This window comes from Coloeus monedula, assembly GCF_965178545.1.
Source record: "Coloeus monedula genome assembly, chromosome: 1".
Taxonomy (NCBI): Eukaryota; Metazoa; Chordata; class Aves; order Passeriformes; family Corvidae; genus Coloeus; species Coloeus monedula.
In genome coordinates this window covers 123,979,365-123,998,953 of record NC_138781.1, presented here as the reverse complement: position 1 = coordinate 123,998,953, position 19,589 = coordinate 123,979,365, and the positions used below count along the sequence as shown (strand labels likewise).

General features: G+C 37.1%; 1 protein-coding gene across 2 annotated transcripts in view; it reads left to right on the top strand.

The window, feature by feature from the left end:
• Nucleotides 1-19,352, top strand: part of ARMC1 (armadillo repeat containing 1) — a 40,698-nt gene extending 21,346 nt beyond the window's left edge. For both annotated transcript variants that reach the window (XM_082282349.1, XM_082282350.1), the window contains exons 4-7: nucleotides 12,708-12,897; nucleotides 16,229-16,345; nucleotides 16,428-16,502; nucleotides 17,049-19,352. In XM_082282349.1, coding sequence (XP_082138475.1) covers nucleotides 12,708-12,897; nucleotides 16,229-16,345; nucleotides 16,428-16,502; nucleotides 17,049-17,240 — 574 coding nt within the window. In that variant the 3' untranslated portion in view covers nucleotides 17,241-19,352. The remainder of the gene's footprint in view (nucleotides 1-12,707; nucleotides 12,898-16,228; nucleotides 16,346-16,427; nucleotides 16,503-17,048) is intronic.
• The last annotated feature ends 237 nt before the right edge of the window (nucleotides 19,353-19,589 follow it).

The following is a 19,589-nucleotide window of genomic DNA, read 5'->3' as shown; positions in this document are numbered from 1 at the left end:
GTACTGTGCTTCCATTGACTTTTCAGAGTCCCAGTTCAGTACATAGTGGTTCAATAGACCAGCTTTTACTGTGCTACGTCAGAGCATTCACACACTCCATGAAACAGTAGAACTTTTGTTATTTGTTTCTGTGCAGCACTTGCAGTTAATGCAAAACTTTCTCTGACACGACAGTGCTTGCATTTCAACAGTTTCTTTTGCCTCTTTTCTTTGATATAAATGTTTCATTTTGTTGGCATTTTGAGAATTTCATGTTAACTAATTGACGAATAGTGAAGTAACAAAGTAAGTCGTTATTAATGCACTGTTTTTATGTAGTGTAAGATTTAAGGAGTACCTGCAAGTTCTTCAAAATCATAGCCTTTGGCTGGTTTACAATTACTGGCTTAAGAATATGATAATACTAATTTCAAGCAATGAAAGTAGTTACCTATCCGCTGAGGTGCGTAAGTTCTGCAGTGGTGGTTTATGTACAATTACCAAATCATAGGTTCCTAAACCTGGAAAAGAATTTTTAGTACCTGTTACTGAGTAAACAGGCATTATTCTGATGTTTTTCTGACAGAGGGAGGGCCACAGTCATAATTGCTTTGAGTGCTTTCTGTTGAAATGGGGAAAAAATCAGTTGGGAAGTTAAAAATGAGCTAGTTGCTTTTCACTGTAGGCAAGAAATACTGTGATGGGTATTGCAGAATTAAAAAAGCAGAGAACTTTGAAATACTGAGAGAAGGTGATAAAGTATAAAGTAACTTTAATAAAACCACATCTGTTTAAAAGCCTTTTGTGCTCAATGTCTTAGCCAGTTTCTTCTTTATTTAGAAATTGGCTGAAATGGGGAGTTAAATATTTTAGAATGTCATTTAAGCTTAAGATGTTTTTACTTCCTATTTTTTTGCAGACTTTATATTAAAACAAATGGGGAACTCTGAGAAATGTTGACTATAAAAAATATGAAGTGGTTTACAGAGTGAGACACAATGTTATGATACATTAAAAAATAATAGAATCTGAGTTGGTATTTAAATAACTGCAGACTGTAGGATAGGAAACAAATACTATAATGCTGAACTTAGTGCCTCAAGATCTGCGTGACATGGTGTGCCAAAAGGCAACTTCTTTTCTTTTTGTGGTGCAGTTCTGTACCTATGTGGAAAGGTAGAGATTTAAGTGGATTGGCAGAAGAGTCAGCATTAGTAATGGCAACACAGGATGCCTTTAATGCTTGATAAACCTTGTCATTGCTGGTGTTGAAAGCATTTCAGGAATACAGTGACCTTCTCTGGTTACTACTGAGTTTACAAGAAAAAGTGCTGAGGTAGGTTCTTCAATATGCTGGCTTTTACTGGTGCGTACTAAAATTAAGAGCTAAGAAGGCTTAAGATGCTTTGAAATCAAAGTAACAAACTGTGTGATGAAGTATTGCATACTAGTGCAGGTGTGGATTGACAGTATTGTAGGCTGGAGTCATTTACTTATGAAAAGGAAGTTGATACATACTTAACACTGTGAGATTTCTCATCTTCCCCTGCCGGTGTCAAATACCTACACTTGGTTTACAGTGACCTTGTCCACAGGTGGTATTTGTCCCTGGTTTTTGACCTTCACAGTAAGCATCCCCAAAAAATTGCAGATTATTTTTCTAATAAACCATAAGTGGATTACCCTTTTATTACTCTTTTTTTTTTTTAGTGCTGCTTGATCAATAAATGTGGTACGGTGCTGGTGTGTGATTAGAACTTACATAGTTTCACATGGGTATTACAGGCAATAAATGCTACAAAGGGAAATGCCTGTAAAGATACTAATGATGAAACAGCTTTCATTAGTAGTTTGTAGATTCAGCTGTTATTTCAGAAGAAAGTGAATTTTATTCTGGAACAATTAATGTAAAAGCATGTTATTCTCAATTACATGTATTTCTATCCAGGAATATGTTTTGATACTTTGTTGTTTTGCAGTGCCTGCTACAATATCTTTCGGCAGGAGTTCTATGGTACTTTATAGCAGAAAGTCCTATCTAATAACTTGAAACAAATTAAAATTGTTATCACATGCTGTATTTATACAGTACATCATCAAATTCCCACAACATTTTTTTAAAACCTTGTTGTATGCTTCAGCCTGTTTTGCATAGGGACTGCAGTCCCTTTGTCTAGAAGTGAAGCTGCTAATACTAGCTTGCAAAAAAAAAAAAAATAGATCTTTGCTAATAACTAAGTAGTTTAAGAGTAGGAAAACAAGATGTTTCAATAGTTACCTACTTTGAGTCTCCGCTGAATTGATATTAACTATATTAGCAAATTAATCAAATACAAAGCTTAGACACAGATATGCCTACATAGATTAAACCTGCTTTTTTTTCTCTGGGACAGGTTGCTGCTATAGTTTAATTCTTATTATTCATGCAGGCTTTGTTTAGGGAAGCCTGTATCTGTAAGCTTTCCAACCCTTTTTTTTTTTTTTCTTCTATTTTTTTAACTTTCTCCAGTAAATTTCAGAGAATTTCCTTTTAAAAACTAAAATAAATGATGGGATTTTTAAGATATAAATGGATTTTCCAGGTAATTATAGACTATAATCATATATTATTATATTATATACTTAGTGCTGTTAGCACGCTGATAACACAAGAAAGTGGTATAAGGCTTCCTTCAAGATGTTTCTAAAATGATTCTGTGCTGAGCCTGATTTCAGTACTACCAATACTTCTACCTGGTCACTATAGCATCATTGCATCACTATAGCATCAAGAACTGGCTTTTTAATGCCAACATTTTATATCTTTCATTGTAAAGAACCAGAGACAGTTGTTTCCCTTAAGATTTTTTTTTTTTTTAACCCTGATGGAATTTGCTGAAAGCATATAATAAACATGATTTCTGCCATCCATGAAATTATTACTGTTCATAAGCAGGCAAGATGTTGGAATTAACAACTGTGAAATTCAACATGGAGTTTGTCTGTTAGGTGGACTCTTGTCTAGCAAATGCTACTATGGAGCCTTTTGAGTTTAGTTGAGTTAACAGGCCCTGCTTTCCTTTTTTTTTTTTTTTTTTTTTTTTTTTTAATGTAGAGTATGTCCATATGGTAGATACCAAGCTGTGGGAGATCAAAAGTTGATTTTCCATTTAGTGTATAAATAGCATGAGTTAAACAAAATTGGATGAATAGCTGGGTTAAACATATGGCATATGTTCAACTCTGTTATCCCGTTCTTGAAAGTTCATTCTCTTCTTGTGATCAGAGGACAATAGAATGAGTCAGGAAAGTGTTCTAAGTACGGGTAATTAATCAATTTGCTAAATGTTTAAATTTTATCACAGTCGCTATTTTACAGCAGTTAATGGGATTGTACTGTGATTTTACTCTTATTTACAACTCATTTAATATTTAAGCTTTTTTGTTTGTTTTCAACAGTCTTCAGAACATCCCAGCATTTACGTGGGGTATCTGTACAATTTCAGGATCACTAGGTATATGATGTAAATTGAGCTGGAAGTCACATTGGGAAATCCAATCCTCACTCCTAATTTCAGGGGGGTATGTCTTGTTAAGTACAAAATAAACTTTAAGACATCGGGTTGCCTCGTTCAGTGCAAGCTATTTAGTTTAGTGTCTCCTGGTCAAATTTCACAGCTAGTTGCATGAGTAGAGTCTGGAAGGCTTGCCAAGTGGCAAGCATCTTGCAGTTCTGGAGAGCATTCTAGGAAAATCTGTGTGACCTTGCCTTGTTTCCATGGTGCAGCAGCCTTGGAGCACATGGTTGATACCACTGGTCCACCTGCTTAAGCGGTTTTGGGGTTTGGAGATCCATAGTGCTGCTGCTTCTTTTGTCACTTAAGGCTTGCCCAGTCCTACAGGCTCTCTTGTTTTTCCTGTTCTGCACCTACAAATTGTTTTTCTTGTTAATGTTACTATGCTTAATGTATTGTTACTGACCAACATAAGGATCCTGCAGTCTGTATTCTTCAGGATTTTAACTTTTTTCTTTTCAGAAGGCAGGTGGTAATCATTTTGTCAGCTGCTCTATAATATTGTCTGGTCTTTTTTGTGTTTTGGATCTGGAGGGAACTGAGGTGTTGCATGGTAATAGCACCATACTGGGACTCTGAGAAGGTGTGCACTGAAGTAATGCTGTTCTTCAAGTTGTTTTCAAATAACATGCCTGTTGCCTGGAACGAGTCAGGAGAGCAGTCACATGCTTGTGAGTGAGCCCACTGTATCACAGGATGCACTAAAAGCTTACAAGAAAGAGCAGCATTCTTGGAGATAAGAAAGAATCTTGCCCTGGCACTGGAGCAGAACAGGCAGAAAAGCAGCTAGATCAGATAACTGTCTTGAAACAGATTGCTTTTTCTCTAATACCGTGCTCTTTCTTTAGGCTTGTCATTCATGCTCAAAGTTTTCATCAAAACCATGTCAATCACTGTGTCTCACTTCCAAAATCAAGGATTAGTGATTTTGCACCCTCCCTATTGCAGAACTCTTTGCAGCTTACTGCTCCCTTTAGTTGCTGGAGATAATTTCTGTCTTTAAGTATAGGAAGAATGGATTCCAAAAGAAATTGTTTACCTGGAAACAAATACATCAGTGATCTTAATACATAGTGATCTGAGTATATGTTGATTAGCCATTTGGTACCCATAACTAAATGATAAATCTCTACCGTGTATATACTTTAAACATTCTGATATGCATGCACTTGCCCAACAATGGTAGAATAGAATGATAGAATTCCATGGATTGACATGAATTCTTACTTGTGCTTTTTGTGTCATATGGGCTACTATGTTCATTGCAGTGAATGAAGTTTACTACGGAAATAAAATGTTGGTTGAAAATATCACTACTTAGGATCCTAGGGAAAAATATTATCTCTGCCTTATAGGGACAGTACTTACATGTATGAAGAGGATTGGGATCAAATGAAAATATCTGCTTCTATGTGATGATAGGTTTTCTCTAACATTTTGGAAAGGTGCTTGCATCACTCTGTAAATGAAGTATCTCAAACTAGTATTTTGAAGGAAAAATTATGCATTCAGTCCTTCATTATGTTCACTGATTTAGGATTCTTCTGTAAGTTAGGTCAGAGAATTGTTTTTATGTTTAATTTATGAGTAGGTTATTTAGAATGGCATTCAGCCGACGTCTTGCCAAATATTGGAGCCTTAACTTGGATAATGAAGACATTTTTCTTCTTCAAACTCTTCATATTTGTTAGACTTGAATTGTGTAGTGGATTCTTTTTAAAGATCTGTGCTTTAAGGTACTACTTTCCATTTCTATGTAAAATCCTTGAGATGTCAATACAGGAAATTTTACCTGAGCTAACTTTAAAACGTCAAGATCTGTTTCCTTAGTTTTGTGTTAGGAGTTTATCTTTCCTTCACTACTGTTAGCTACTTTTTTATTTTGCTTTTACAGACCTGCTCTTTTCTTTGTGTTTTTTCCCAAGTATTAGTGAGCAAGAGCACAGTGATGAACCATACAGTGCACATCCACCTTTTCTGTTTGGCTGTACCACAGCCTGTGTCCATGATTTGTAAGGCTATATGTCATGCCCCCTTACTTATGGCGCCAGGCCAACTGAAAATATATATGGTGCAGACACTCCCTGCGTGAAAGTGTTGTTATGTAAGCGATGTACTGCAAATATACCATTCTCATGTATCGTTTTCCTTGCTTAGATCTTGACAGAGTTCTGGGGCATGAGTTCTATCATGGAGTCTAGGTTGCCCTCTTTTCACAGAGGTTTCTCAGTTTAGAGAAATGAGCTGTAGCTCTTCTCCATGTATCCTGAGAATTGTAAAATATCCTGAGTTGGAAGTGATCCAGAAGGACCATTGGGTCCAGCTCTGGCCCTGCACAGGACAGCCCCACAGGTCAGCCTTGAGTTGTAAGTGATGCCCGATTCTAAACCTAGAAGTTGGGAATGGTCTCTCTGTCTGTCTGGTTCTCTTGCTCGTGGGTAACCCTGGAGAAAAAAGGTCTGTCAGTACAAGGCTGAGATTGGTCCGTAGATTACAAAGTGAGTACTCTTGAGCTACATTGGATTCAGATAAGAGAGTAACAATGTAAACTGCTGCGTGAGTTTATATACACTGATTTTTTGATCTATGTTGTGAAGTTACTTGAGATGAAAATATTTCTTTAGTTTGCCTGTGTGATCTCATCTTTGGCTTTATACTATATTTACCAAATACAGTTATTGCTCTAAGTAGAATTATAAAGAAATTATATGTTTTGAGTGAGAAAACTGGGAGCAGTGTTCTCCTAAAATCAATGTCATGTTTGAACCAATGAACTATTGGATTTTTAAGTTTTGTATTAAAAATTACTGAATTGTTATTATAAGGTGTAATAATCTCAATAGTTTTTCTGTGATGACTGTGTGTAATAAGATCTTGCTATAAGTTAAAGTGGAACAGGTTGCCTAGGGAAGCTGTGGATGTACCATCCCTGAAGGTGTTTAAGGGCAGGCTGGATGCAGCTCTGAGCAACCTGGTCTAGTTAAAGATGTCGCTGCCCATGGCAGGGGGTTGGAACTAGATGGTCTTCAGGGTCCTCTTCCAACCTTAGCCATTCAAGGGTGATTCTATGAATGTGAAAACATCTGAAAGACCAACTGACGAGTTCTAATGACTTTGAGAACAATGCCTTCCTTTTTGCATCTAGTCTTGCCTTTAGTTCATGATGCCTTAAGATAAAACAATTTAGGACTGAGCAGTGAACTGTCAATCTAAATATGAAAGCAGGAAATTTCTGAAATCAGTATTTCTAATTATCAGATACATTAGAGTTATGTAATCTGTCATGCAGAACTCTTTGGAAAACAATGTGTAAAGAAAATAGTTGGCAGGAAAACTAAATAAATTTTTGTTTTACTTACGTTAAAGTCTATCTTCTAAAATATTCTTAACCTGAAAAAGTAAAGATCCACAAGTAGGTAAAAATGGATGTGCTCCATGCGTATTGCTGTTTGAATTTACTTAATGACTTCTCAATATGTGTTCACAGACTCACAGGGTGATTGAGGTTGGAAAGGACCTCTGCAGGTCATCTGATCCAGCTCCTGTCTACTCAGGCATAGACACCTAAACCACATTACCCAGAACCATGTCCAGGCAGCATTTGAGTGTCTCCAAGGATGGAGACTCTACAACCTGTGTGGACAGCTTCTGCCAGTGCTCGGTCACCTTCACAGTGGAAAAGTGTTTTCTGATTTTCAGTTTCTGGCCATTGCCTCTGGTCCTGGCACTGGGCTCCACTGAAAACAGCCTGGTTTTGTCCTCTTTGCCCCCTCTTCAGGTATTTTTATACATTGATAAGCTCCCCCTGAGCCTTCTCTGGACTCAACAGTCCCAGGTCTGTCTCTCTCTTCTCTCATTAGCCCTGTAATCATATTCCTGACCCTTTGCTGGACTCTGCAGGATGCAGAGTCTTATGTATGGGGGAGCTCAGACCTGGACACAGCACTCCAGGCGAGGCCTCACCAGCGCTGGTGAAAGGGGCAGGACCACCTCCCTCTACCTGCTGGCAGCACTCCTGCTAACGCAGCCCAGAATAACCAGTGGTCTTCTTTGCTGCAAGGGCACATTGATGGCTGATGCTGATCTTCGTGACCAGCAGGTTCTTTGCAAAGCTGCTTTCCAGCTGGTTGTTCTGGGATTGCACCTGATCTGCTTGGTGCCTGGGGCTGTTCCTCTCTGGGTGTGAGACTTTGCACTTGCCCTTGTTAAACTTAATGAGATGCCTGTCAGCCCATTTCTCCAGCCTGTTGAGGTCTCTCTGGCACAGCTGTCTGATGTATCTGTCACTCCTTCCTGTTTTGTGTCATCTGCAGACTTGTTAAGTAAGGGTCCATTGTGCCCCAGATCTTTAATGAGGATACTGAACAGAATGGGATCTGGTGTTGACCCCTGATGTACACTGCTAGATACTGACCTCCAGCTAGATTTCATGGCCTCAATCACCACCTTCTGGGCCTGGCCATCTAGCCAGTTTTCAGTCCACATCACAGTCTGGTCAGCCAGTCCATCCTTTATCACCTTCTCTGTGGGGATTGTATACTGTCAACAGACAGTACCCATTTGCTCTCCCATCCCAGTGAAGACAGTCATTTCATTGTAGAAGGCTCCTGGGGTGCTCAGGCACAACTTTCTCTTTTTGAATCCATGCTTGCCCTTCCTGTGCACCTTCAGATTTGTTCCATCACCTTCCCAGGGGTTCAGAGATTATCAGAGCTTTGACATTTAATGAATGAACAATTAACTTTGTCATCTTGGGTAGTGGACAACTGAGCAAGTACATCCAAAAGCAGAATTACTACAGAAGTGAAAGTTTTGGAATTAAATGACACAAATCTCCTTTTGATAGAGTCTGGGATGTAATTGAGGCTTGGGTAAAGAAAATCCCCTCTTTTATTTGGAAAACTCTTGTGTCAAGGTGTTAAACTGAGGAGAAACATGGGAATGAAATGCTGTTGTAGTGTTTGTTACATGTTTGGCTAATGTGTCTTTAGAGCACAATGGGTGCCACTAAGGAAAGGCATGTAATAGTTCTTGTGTTAGTGCACAGGGTCTGCTCTACTTTGAGCAGGGTTACAGTTGCATGTTTCCTCTGATGCTGGAGTTTGTATGTAATGTACATGTATGTACACATCTTTATTTTAAAAAAGATGCAGAAAATACTGTATCTTAAAAAAGGGTGATATTATCTTCTACATGCTCACCCTTCCATGTATATATTTATAAACTTATTTATGTCTTACCCTTCTCTAAAAGGGGAAAACCCACTATACTAGTCTTTCTCAGTCTTTGTGCTTCTTCTAAAGAAAGAAACCAAGTCTTTGTTACCTTTGCATCAGATGAAGCTATGCTAGGAAGGTTGTCATGCCCTTCTGTTATCATTTATGTTGCTGTGTGTGTACTTAAGTCACATGCTAGTTGTACAGCTGTGATGCAGTACACTGCTTACACATTCTTTCCAAGCATCCGTACTCTGCCCACATCACATACACCTTTGGAGTCATAGCCATTAGTTCTCACGTCCTTTAAGGTTAGCTAAAACTTAAAATGTCTTGCTATGCTAATAAAACCTCTGCAGCACTTGGACCATGTTTAAAAAGTTATTTTTAATTGTGTAGAAAATGAGAACTATTTCTTGTATCCTCTTCTGACAGATACAGCACATGTCACTTGAATTCTGTGTTCATATTGCTCATACAGCCAGCCTTGGGTGAATATGATGGAAGGACAGGCAGCAATCTAGGATGACAGGAATTCAGGAAGACAGTGAAAACTAAAGGGTTGGGTTTCTGACAGGCATCTTCTGAATCTTGCTGAAGTAATGTAAGATGTTACTGCCTCTGAAAGAGATGGTAACCAACTCCTGCCAACTGTTGCTCTGCTCTAAGTAGATGCTACCATTTCTGTAGCAGGATAGCAGAACACTAGTCATAGAATCACAGAACAGCCCAGGTTGGAAGGGACCTCAAAAGATCATCTGGTTCAACCTTTCCTGGGAAGGGGGGCCTAGATGAGACTATCTCGTGCCCTGTCCAACTGTATCTTGAAAACCTTCAGCAATGGGGGCTGTACCGTGTGCCTTGGTGAGATTGTTCCAGTGATTGATTGTTCTCAAACAAGCTCTAGCTGCACAGTGACTTCATAGAATGTACCTGCACCTTCAGTGGTGACTAAAGTGCTCTGCTGGAGTGGGAGAGAGAGCAAGAGTTCCCTTGTGCTGGCTCTGGTGGTGGCAGGAGACTGGGTCAGACAGCTGTGGGCAGTGTTATCTGAAACTGCTGACACACAGGTGCTGGGAGGGCTGGTGTCAGTGCCCTCAGAACTCTTCTCCTAAAGTTTTTTCATTTTAGGCAACGAAACCACAGCCTGTGAGTTAAAGTAGATTTTCTAAAAAAACTTACACTGTTCTGTGGTTTAATTTTATGTGCAGTTTCATTGTATTTGTTTTTATTAGCAATATAGGGCATAAAGAAACAGACTCAGCATTGAACATCACCTTGGTTTTGCAATAAAGAGGGTGTATTATACTTGTTTCCAGATAGGTACTTTTTTTCCTTAAAAATCATAGAATCATAGAATAGTTTGGGTTGGGAGGGACCTTCAAATGTCCTCTAGTCTAAACCCCCTGCAATGAGCAGAGATATCTGTGACTGTATTGTCCAATTTGACATTGAATGGTTCCAGGGATAGGGCATCTACTGTTTCTATGGGTGATCTGTGCCAGTGTTTCACCACCCTTATCATAAAAAGTTTCCTTTCATCTAGTCTGATATTAAGTTACAAAGGTCTATTATTTTTACAACTGTTGCAGAAATTGCTTTAGTGAAAGAGTAACGGGTTGCCAAGAACTTGCATTCACTCATTTTACCAGTACACTTAAAACTGTAGAAGGTTTTGTTGGGAATTTTGAGCATCTTTGTTTAACTGAGTTGCTGAAAGTATAGTATTTTGTTTCTGCAGAATAAAACTGATTTATGCCTTTACTTGGGATTGTTTTGCAATCTGATATTTCTATGTGGCAGCCATTGTCCTTGCCCCTGTAGTGTAGTGTCTGAGTTTCTTGCTGCTTTTTATTACACAGTCAGTTGCTTATTACAGATTCTCTTTATATAAAGATTAAAGTCTTGCATTTGGGTTTTTTTTTTAAAGGTAATAGGGGTAACTGAGTGGTATATAGTAGTAATCCTCTGTTTGGAAAAATACAGGAAATTATCTGAGTATCTTGTTTGAGTGTGTGTGCATATGTGTGTATGCACATAAAATTTACCAGTATAGACTTGTTTTAGGAAGATCTTGGAATAACTGTGTCAAATAAGACCCAATTTACTTTTATGTTTTAAAGTCAACAGGTTGTTTCAGTAGTACAGTTAATAGCAGGTCATTAGTTTTGCAAGAACTGTGCCAACTGTAATGTTGGGAGAATAGAACATATTTTAGAATCACTGTTGGTTTTTTGCTTTTAGGCACTTGAATATTTTATATTTGCTGACATAGTGACAGCTTTAAAGTCTCTTTCTTTTGTGTAGGTGTGTGTATATATATATGCATATATATATATACATATCTATTATGGCAAACATTAAGGATGCTTTATTTCTCATTTGTCTTTCTGACTTTTTTTTTAATCTGTGATGCAGTAGTACAGTTGTTTTCAAGCAAAACCTGTTAACCAACCGCATAGTGGGTGCTGTAGGTGGAATAGTGACATTTTCAATAGTTTGCTTAGTGAGTTGTATTTAAACTTACCAAAAAATAAAACTTCTCTATTGTAAATCACTTTATATGGACAGGATTGTTGTTATTGAAAGAAACTGGCAAAACTAATAGTCTCTTGATAAGATGTCACTTTAGCAAAAGCTGATTTATTACTACCTCAAGACATCCACTTGCATGGCTTTATCATCAGTTCTATTACTTTATCTAATAAATTATGGAAGGATGATGTTGAAATCTTTGTGATTTCCCAGCACTTGTTTCTGTGAATTAACATAAGTGATTTTTCAGTATAGGAAAGCAGAACATAAGCATGTATTTAAAACTGAACATATGTTGGAATGCTTTTCCCTTTTTAGGTCTTGATTATTTGCTTATTACCACTTTTTTCTTTTTTTTTTCTTTTTCTCTTTTTTTTTTTTTCCTTTGAGTGTTGTTAACCTACTGAATTATCACACGAACTGACATCTTCCTTTCCAAATGGGTGCTGTTCAAAACAAGGTGCGGAGAAGTAAAAAAAAAAAAAGGCTAGCTGAGACCACCACAAGCTGAGAACTCCTAACATGCTTGCTTTAGTGTTCTCTCTTGTCCATATGGTAGGATGGAAAATGTGTTTAATGTCTGGTAATTAAGGAAGTCAAATGGAAAAAAAAAATAAATCTAAAGGTACTTGTTACTTGCTTAGTGTTGCTAAACAAAGCATCAAAGCTGTCATTCATCATTTTAAGATTAATTGCCAGTTGATGCAGTAATAATTTTGTTTCTACACAAAGCTTTAAATCACTGGCAAAATTAGAACAGGGCTGAATTTGGACAACAGATTTATGTTAGTACCTTATTAAAATTAGTTTTAATTAATCATAAGAATTTAATATATGTTGAGTCTATTATCTACTTTTTTTTCTATCTAAAAAAATGCTATCATATAATTCATGCCGTAAATTTTAGTTTAATCAGGAATAACCTTTGGATTCTTTAAGAAAATTTGCGTTTCTGCTGTGCTGCTGATGCTCAGTAACTTTGGAGAAGAAAACATTTGGAAAGATGCCAGTTCTACAGAGAAATTATTTTTATTGTGTAGCAAGGAAAGTGGGAAACAAAACATGTCACAAGGCAATTGGAGAAGTTTCATTATAAAAAAAAAAAGCTCAACACAAAGTAACCCTGGAGCACTGACCATCTACTACCGTGTTTGGTTTGTACTTGTCAAACTGGTATAAACTGTTCATGTTGTTTGAGAACAGACTTGTCTATAATGATCATGGAATCAACAAATCGACATAAAAATTGGAGTCGGGAAAAGAAAATAGTTTTACCCAATTTCTTCTCTCCCCACTTAACATTTTTGCCATGTTTTTACTGTACCACATGGAGTATTCCAGTTGCAAGATGTAATCAATAGCTCTTTGGAATACTAATGTGAAAACAAATACTTGGAAATCTTAGTCCCTTTTGTTCTTTAAGGACCACTACACCAGGAGAGACTAAACTTCTGGCTTCTGAAGTCTATGATGTCCTTCAGTCTTCCAACATGTCAGACATGGACAGTGTGAATGAGATGAATTATCGTCGGCGGAAAGCACAGTTTTTCCTCGGCAGCACAAATAAGCGTGCCAAGACGGTGGTTTTGCATATAGATGGCCTTGATGATTCGGTAAGGAAACCTTCAGAGTTTGTGTAAGTAAAGCATGCTGTACTGAGGTGTATTTTAACCACAGAAACCCAGTCAAGCTACTTGTGTGGCATCATCAATTGTCAGCCATTTCTGTGAATTGTATTTTGAATCATGAAATATGTGTAAAATCTTGCATAAATTGAGCTTACTTAGAATACCTAAAGATGATGTTTTAAGGCAGTTTTCTTGATGGTTTTTTAATTACTCTAAAAACACTATTCTGTTTCTACCTCTCCTAATTTTCTTTCCTTTTTCAAGAAAGAATAGAATGAACAATGTGCCTTCAGCATTTTTCACTTAAGGATATCTTGTGATCATATAAGTGTGTTTATCTAAAAAAAGTTTCCTTTTAGTTATGAGAGATTTAAGACACTAGGGATTTTTTTTACTATTCTTAATTTAGAAATGCTGTATGTTCTTTGAGTTGGTTTTCCTGCATCTTTTCATTGTCTGTGAGATCTTTTCTACTGTAGTGACTAGAATGGCATTTGAATTAATGAGGTCTCACTGAGTCTTTATGTAATGTCAGAATACTTCTACAGATTTATCTACCATACTCCTGTAGATAACACCCCAGGGCCATGTTTGCCTTTTTACGGCTGCCAAACAGCATGTAGGCTGTTTAAGCACGTTATCCACAAGTGCCCTCCGGACTCTGTATCTTTCAGTTTTGTACCCATTTTAAATGATCAAACCTGATCCTTTGCTTTGTTGCTTTACATTCTGCCAAGTAAGCATGTCCACGGGCCCAGTTTACCAACAGCATACCCACTGTTGTGTTTTCATAAGACCATAGTTAATTCCTTTAGAAATAACATGCTGCTCTAGCTCACTTTATACAAATATTTTTTACAGTTTTGTCCTTCCAGCACTTGCTCTATCTAGAAAGGCAGTGCTTTGTCAACACCATTGGCTTTTCTACTCTGTGAAATTTTTAAAATTCAGTCCAATAGGTTGTTGTTTTTAAGCTTGTAGTTGGTGTGTTTGTTCACAGGTATCTCCAAGCAAGAAATTTCATCCACTTCTACTTCGTGAGTTTAGATATTTTGCCTGTAGTCCAATTCTGTCTTAAAAGTGTGCCTTTGTTTTCTTCAACAAATTGAACTTAGCAATATTTGTGGAGTTTTCTCTCTGCAATGCTGAGGTAAAGGTATTGTGAAAAAGCATAGAGTATTTAGATATTCATCTCTAGAGAGCAAAACTGCAGGTAGATAACAGCAGCATGTTTTCCTAGCTCATTGTTAAAGGAAAATCTGGCTGTGCAGAGACTGAGCTGATGTACGTAGCTCTGTATTTCATCAGATGATTAAAGAAATGTTAGTGATACTGGAGGTGCTCACCAGAAGTTAAACATGCCTGTAATGCTGTTTTAAATGTTGTGATAAATTGGGACTGGGAGGGTGATAAAGCTTGTGAGCAACAAAAGCCATTTAGTTTCATTCAATAGTTTATTCCTGACTTAAGTAGCAGAGAATATTAGATTGCATATATGAGTTTGAAAAGGTGTGGAGTGTAAGCACAGATCTTTAGACATGGTGTTCTCAGTGATATACATTTGTAAATGGAAGCTGCTGTTAGGAATGGTTGCAGATCCTACAAATGCTTGTGGATTTCAAAACCTCAAATAGTAGATACTGATTGTTTTAGGAAGAGAGGGGAAAGGTTGGTTGTTGTTTAATGTGGTGTTGGGTGTTTTAATTTTAAGATCTAATTACCAAATTTGGTGATAAAGGTAAAAAAACAAGGCAATAATGCAGGAGTTTGTGGCATGCCTCTCAGTCTGTACATTTTAGTAGTATTTTTGAGGGGCATGGTAATCAGGGTTTGGTGTGCAAGGAAATAACCTAAATCTTGCCTATGCCCATGCTTCAGGAGTACCATGCAGAAAGACGTTTAGTTGTGTATTGCTGGGGTTTGTGGCTACCTGCCAGTCAAATGTCTTTTGCAAAGTATGTCTGTGCAGCAAAGCTGGTGGCTGCTGAGCTGCCAGCTTTTTAAGGAGTTTATGTGGACCTTGATAAGCTTTGTCTTCTAAGAAATGATTTACCAGTTATCTGATCACTGAAAGCCTCATTTCGAATTAAACTGAGGTGTCTGTGATTCATCTGGGATCTTAAGAGTAAAAAGCCGAATTCTGTCACAGACTTACTATACACCCAAGTATAAATTTATTTCTTTAGGCTAAGAAGCTATGAATGTGTTGCTTCATGTGTCCAGAATTAGGTTTCAACTTTCACTTGTGTAAGGCAGCCTATCATCTTTGCATCAATTATATATACTTTGTATAGTAAAGGTAGCCTATCTGACAAAGCTATTTTTTGTAAAATGCAAAAATGTTAACAATTTCAATACATAAACTTACACAAATGAATTGTTTCAATATATATGCTACACTGCTAAAAAAAAACCCCTAACTGCTTCAGTTGGTTCTTCCACAGATTAAACAAATTTATTTTGCTTGTTGTGCATACAGTGAATACTCACCAGTGATTATTTGGTAACTAATGTAAATATGCTTTGAAATAACTAATTACTTAAAACTTTACAGGAAAAAACTAAGTATATCATTGTTTTAAACCTACGTGAAGGCTGTCAGTTTATTTCTGATACAGTCCATCTCTTTTTATCCCCTTCTGAGCTAGCAGAAGTATACTTTAATTCTTTTTGTTACAATCATCTTGTGCAAATATTAAAAGGAAAAAATAGAACATTCTAAGGTAATGTAGCAGATGCAACTACTACAGGTCAATGTAATGTTACAGCACAGTAGGTGATGTCACTTGCTTTATACATAACATTCTGTGGGTTATCAACCAAATATTTTCTTCTTAAAATAAGAATTAAGTGTATGCTGTGCCATGATGTCTGTGAGCTGCCACAGATAAAGCAGCTGAAAGATACAACAGTTGCTTTGATGCATTCAGTCAGTATGGAGCCAAGGTGTCTGATAAATAGCAACTTAAACACTACCTACTCATCAATGAGCACTTCAGTCAATCAGAACTTTACCAGAGGGAACTGTTTAGCTGATCACACGGAGAAAAACATTCTTTGCTTTTCAGCACTTTTCTCTAATTATTTACAGTTGATTCCATCCTTCTTTGACTTCTTAAGTGTAAGCAATTTTTTTTTTTTTTGTGGCAAGAGAGTCTAATATTTGTACTCTAAAATGTAAGTCTTAGTTTTTCTGTTACTCAACCACACTTTTGTAACCATGTGCTTGGAGACATCCAGGAACACCTTAATAATTAATTGTGAGCATTTTCACATGATATGTTTTTTAGTTGTGGGACTTTTGTTTGTTTTTCAGTCTCGAAGGAATCTTTGTGAAGAAGCCTTGTTGAAAATTAAAGGTGTTATTAGTTTTACCTTTCAAATGGCTGTTCAAAGGTGCGTGGTCCGAATTCGCTCAGATTTAAAAGCAGAGGTAAGTGCTTGGTAACCCTCCAGATCCTCATGTTATTGCATTCTGTTGCACTGAGCTCTTGCTTTTTTTTGTGTACTTGTAGGCACTGGCAACGGCAATAGCATCAACCAAAGTTATGAAGGCACAGCAAGTTGTGAAAAGTGAAAGTGGTGAGGAGGTAAGATCTGTATCTTCCTAAATACCAATTGTTACAGCTCAGCTGTATCTTTAGTATCAGCACCTCTGTGCCCATCACATCTGATGGTAGGCAAAATTTTTTAAGCATGAGTGCTACACATCCAGTACAGGGGGAATCAAGGGTATCCTATGTCAGGATATGAATCCATAGAACAGTTATGCAGAAATTATTGTTCAGAAGAAGGACAAAAGTGCTGTAATTGATTAGCTCCGTAGTGATATGAAAAGGGTCATAATGAACGTGGTGGGTTTTCTTGGTTGGAGTTGCTGCTGTGCTTTTGTTTCACAGCTACACTAAAAGGTAGTCTGTATTTATCTGATACTTTCTCTTCCCTGTTAAGCCAAAGCTTTTCTTGTGTATCTTCTAAGCATAGTAGGGTCCATTTATGTTCTTGCTCTATAGGGCAATGGGGAGGAGTCTCACAATGTGCATGCCTGTCACCCTGAACATGTATCTATTATAACTTTGATTCATTCTTTTAAGTTACAAGATTTGACATAATTTTAATCTGTTGTGTTTTACCAGATGCTAGTTCCATTCCAAGATACTCCAGTGGAAGTAGAGCAGAACACAGATCTACCTGAGTATTTGCCAGAAGATGAGAGCCCTACTAAGGAACAGGACAAAGCAGTGTCTCGTGTTGGGTCACACCCAGAAGGTGCAGCAAGCTGGCTCAGCACAGCAGCAAACTTTCTATCAAGATCTTTCTACTGGTGACTTGTATTTGGTGTTAAAAGACTGTGTGAATGAACCAACAAGGGGGCCAGTTTTCCATTGGTGTGGTGAACTGCCAGGTGCAATTTGCAATAAATCATCACGAAAATTTTAGATTAAGCAAATGTATGCTGCATTTTACATTTTATTGGACATTTGGCCTGATAGGGCAGGGGTCAAAGGACAGAGGCCTCCAATCAAATTGTTCTTTCATTAATTTTTCATGTAGATTTTATTGCTTCACTTTTTAAAACTGGGTCCACTGTTATATACCAAATGTGTATGCTATACATATAGAGCTTTAAGTTAAGTTTGACTTCACGTGAAACACATGCTAGGGAGAATCCATTCAACTCAAGTCTCAGGGCCTCTGTGAAAGAAAATTCTTAATAGCTCCAGTTGTACATTAAATGAAATGCCCTTTTCATTTCTACATCCCTTTGGACTAACATTATTTTGTTCAAATTCTAGATTTTGACTCCAGAGAAAAATACAGTCTGCCTCTTTTTTGCCTTTGTTTTTACCAGCTGTGTTCACAGCATGAACATGAGGATCCCCTTTTGCTGTTAAACTAGAATCACTACAGACTTGAAATGTGTAGCCTTTTTATGTATATTGATTTTTTTCCCAGCCTGCCCTTAACTATTGGAGTGCTTAAGATAAGAAAAAAGGGACTGAATAAACACAAATATGTATACATACATTGTACAGTAAATAAACTAGAACATATTTGTAATGATGGGTGTGACTGACATATATATATATATATATGTGTATATATATATATATATATCAGTGTGTATATATATATACACACACACAAATGTATAACTAATAAATACCACTGACTGCTGTTCAGGCTAGCTGGGAAGACCAGCAGAAGAAGCTGTGGTCTAATGTAGTGATGACCCGTTGCAGCTCTGCCCGCAGAAAATAGAGGAATGTAGACTATATTTGATTAAGAAATGGTGTTTACTGTTAGGAAGTATTTAATGGTAACTAAAACTTTAAACTTGAAGTATAAAGCAGGACAGAATGCCTCTTTTGCCACAGTGCCACACTTAAAAATTTTGACTTTAACTCTTTGTTTTCCCCTAACAATTCTTACATGCAATTACTGTTTCCTCCTAATGTCTTTCATGAGACTCCCATGAAAGTACATCAGCTTGGCTTAAAAACATATGCAAACGATTGGCTTTGCCCTGTAACTTACAGACAGTATAAGTTTAAAGATGTCTTAGTAATTCCTGTGAGCAGAAGTGATAAGAGCAAAACTTCTGTAGATAGAGAATAACATATATCTGAGCTCACTGTGTGTGAGAGGATTCAATACACAGTGCTTGAAAACTGCAGTGCCCCTGCTTTGTTGCACCAGAGAAATACAGCTGAGAACTTTGAAACATGTTATAAACGTCGTTATACAGTGCTTTTTTGTGGTAATGTATTTGCTATAATATGAATCATATTTACCACTTGGAGACTCAGAAAAGAAAATTAATGCATCAAACTTATTCTCCTGTGCCTATGCACAAGGAATAAATAAAAAACCCCACAGGCTGTCATAATACTACAGAAATGCTGAGGATACGATAATGTAAAATAATAATGCAGGTCAGAGTTCACCCACCCAGGTTAATTGTCATTCTAGGGAAAAAAAAAGAAACAGAATCCTGTTGGCAGACTAGATATCTCATGTTTTTTAATATATCTAGTTTATTTTTGATTCAGGTTTACACGCACAGATTGAAAATACAGGCTTTTCAGGGCATGTATTGCTTTAAGTATGTAATACTACGCATATTGCTGTCTAGAATGTTACAGTACCAAATGTGTTTGAAAAGTCCTCTGTTCTATAGCCATGAATGCAGAGTTTTGTTTTTCTGCATTAACATCTGTTTGCATTTGCATTACTGCACATCTATTTGCTAAAAGACTACACCTTTTGGATATTAATGGTTCAATACCAGTAGGTATTACAGTTTGTTTGTGCATTCAGTCTGTAGGTGTGCTTTTATGACAGTATTGCAGCTCTTGTAGAACAGTTTAAGGCATCTGTAAAAGTTTTTGAAATACACTGTAAAATAATAAAGGATAATATAACTAAACAAAACATGACTGGTGCCTTTTCAACTGTCTGAAGAAAACCTGGTACCTTCTTAAAAGTTCTGACATTCTTTTAAGCTATTTGTGGTTTTAGAAGTGTATTTATTCATCTTTAATCTAACGGAGAGGAATGCAGATGTCCAATCATAGTGAGTCCTTTGCTGTATATCTCAGCAGGGCTTTTGTATTTGTGTAGAACATGCTTACATTTCAAACAAAGTTTTTGTAAAAAGTGGGTAAGCAGAATAT